Source organism: Tasmannia lanceolata, unplaced genomic scaffold, assembly GCF_043159265.1.
Source record: "Tasmannia lanceolata isolate RefF3 unplaced genomic scaffold, GAP_Taslan_0.1 ptg000006l, whole genome shotgun sequence".
In the NCBI taxonomy this organism is placed as follows: Eukaryota; Viridiplantae; Streptophyta; class Magnoliopsida; order Canellales; family Winteraceae; genus Tasmannia; species Tasmannia lanceolata.
The window spans coordinates 20,120,933-20,123,306 of record NW_027518683.1 but is presented as its reverse complement, the minus strand read 5'-3'; the positions used below and the strand labels follow the sequence as shown (position 1 = coordinate 20,123,306).

The 2,374-nt window shown below is 38.5% G+C and overlaps 1 protein-coding gene across 1 annotated transcript; it reads right to left on the bottom strand.

Moving 5' to 3' along the window:
* Positions 1-629: 629 nt before the first annotated feature.
* LOC143878472 (zinc finger protein 10-like) lies at positions 630-2,031 on the bottom strand. Its single transcript, XM_077380758.1, has one exon. It carries the CDS (start codon positions 1,849-1,851, stop codon positions 895-897), a length of 957 nt encoding a protein of 318 aa, XP_077236873.1. The 5' UTR covers positions 1,852-2,031; the 3' UTR covers positions 630-894.
* Between the last annotated feature and the right edge of the window lie 343 nt (positions 2,032-2,374).

Sequence of the window (2,374 nt, the reverse complement as noted above, 5' to 3'; positions counted from 1 at the left end):
ATTTTGAATTTGGCTCTTGCAGTTTTAGTTTGGCTTAGAACCCTAGTTTCCTAATTTGATTAATATGTTTCCAGATGATCCAAAAAAAAAAGATATCTGCAAACCATCTTAACTTTTAGGGATTGGAATGAGACACCCACTCCATCTTAACCATAGTTTGGCCATTCAACAAAAAAAAACCATAATTTCTGGCTTGCACCAGGGCTGGAAAGATCTTGCAATCTAAAAGCGTGGCTATCAACATGCCTCTAGGCATGCACCATTATCTTTTGACATACAGTTCACCTCCAAAAATACCTAAAGTTTGATTTACATACAAACAGCAATGAATTAATTAGGAAGATAAATTCATAACTTTTCATATCAAAGAACATGAATATTATCCATCTCTTACAGTTCCACATAACCGAAGATCTTCAGAGAGCAAAAAAAGAAACAAACTGAGATGTAACTAAGAATATTGTTGGAATTGAGAACAGGTGAAACACTTCTGCTAAAAATCAATTACTTTCCATGAATTAATTAGGAAGAGAAATTCATAAGTTTTCAAATCAAAGACAATGATTATTATCCATCTCCTACTCTTCGATATAACCGGAGATCTTCAATAAAAGAAACAAGCAGAGATGTAACTAAAAAGATGGTTTGAATTAAGAACAGGTGCAACATCTTCTGCTAAAAAACGATTACCTTCCCATTCTAATTTTTTATATCAATATTGTTATTGTCACAACCTTGAACTTGAAGAGAAGATAGAAACCCAAGCAATTTGTCACAAGAAGAGATGCCTTTGCCATAGAAGTAAAAAAGGAAGAACAAAAAGTTGTAAAAATACAAGTAGTATGTTCATCCATGTACCAGGGTTTTTCGATTCTATTTAATCTTAGGCCGATCTCAGAGCCGAAGCTCAAGATCTAATTCCTCAATGGGATTAGGACCGAGTACCAGTACCTCAGATTGGAAAAGATGTCTCTCACCTGAATTGGGTTTGATGAAGAGAGGCAAAGACGGGCCGGTTCTCCGTCTTTCGCAAGAATTTGATTCGATAAAGAAAGGTGATGACGCATCTTTCCTCCTCCTTTTAGTACTAACCGCCTCCTCATCATCCCCACTAGAATCAATCTGCCGACTCCGACGACAAACATGATTAGATGAGCTAAAGGCTAACTCAGGCTTAACATAATTCCTCTGCGCCCGAGACCCCATCTCTCCTAGCATTGAATTCTCACTTTTGAGCTTATCCGAGACACCAAGGACCTGATCCGAACGTGAGGTAGGGGAAGAAAAGAAGGAACACTTTGGGTGTTCCTGAGCAAGGGATGGAGAATAAGGAAGAGACACCAAGGCTTTCTCACTGTAATTTTGTTGGCTGGATGGGGCTGAACCCCTAGAAGGAGAGAGAGTTGATGCAACAATATTAGGGTTAGGGTTAGGGCTATAGACCAAGGTGCAAACAGGAGATGGGTATTGAATATCCAATTGAGTGCAAGGGTTCTGATGATGATTTTCAGTATTGGAATTTGGAGATTGTTTGAGCCTTGCTCTATCTCTCCTGTGGACATTCATATGCCCACCTAGGGCTTGAGCTGACCTAAATTCCCTTCTACAAAAGGTGCAAGAATAAGACCTTGGAGGCCATACGCAACCTCCCAAAGCACCAGCTGAGTCTTCTGCGAAGGCCTGTTCTTCCCAAGAATCATGGTATGAAGAAGTTGGGGCTTGAACATGTGATCTGCTATTGAATTTCCTTCGTGTCCACATCCAATGCCTAGTTTGCTCCATTTCACTACCAAAGAGAAGGGTGTTTGAGGGGGTTGAAGGAGGTGAGGAATATAGGTGGGAAGAAAGCATCTCTATATCCAAGTTGAAGACTTTGAAAGCTACTTGAGAATCTATTAGAGAGAGAAGCGTCTAGCTGAAAAAGTCTATTTGCTACCTTTGGAGTAGTTTTTAGAAGGTGGGTATTTTAGTTTAGCTGATTTAGTGAAGCTACTTTTGGTTTTTCCTGTGATTTCTTTCCCTGCACTCACTGAGAGATTGTCTTGGCATTTCCTTGGCAGCTTGTCATTTTGTTAGATATTTAATTCGAGGTTTAAGGGTATACATACTAGAAATACAACATGCAGGTATATAGGCTTACATGGTTCACCAAGACCATATATAGTTTACACGTTTCCTATTCTTTGTCCCAAGAAGGACCCAATTTCTCCTAGGATCTTTAGATGATGATAAAATGTGTTAAAACCAAATAAAGCCCGACAAAATACAATAATTCATATTTTGAAAAAGAAAGAAGAGAAGAAAAAAGAAATACACATTGCATCTCTAAAATCGAAGTATGAATATTTCCCTCACTATAGTGGGATAAAACATA

Bases quoted from the DNA above. Each gene is read 5' to 3' on its own strand.
- LOC143878472 (XM_077380758.1), bottom strand. From the start codon at position 1,851: ATGCTTTCTTCCCACCTATATTCCTCACCTCCTTCAACCCCCTCAAAC.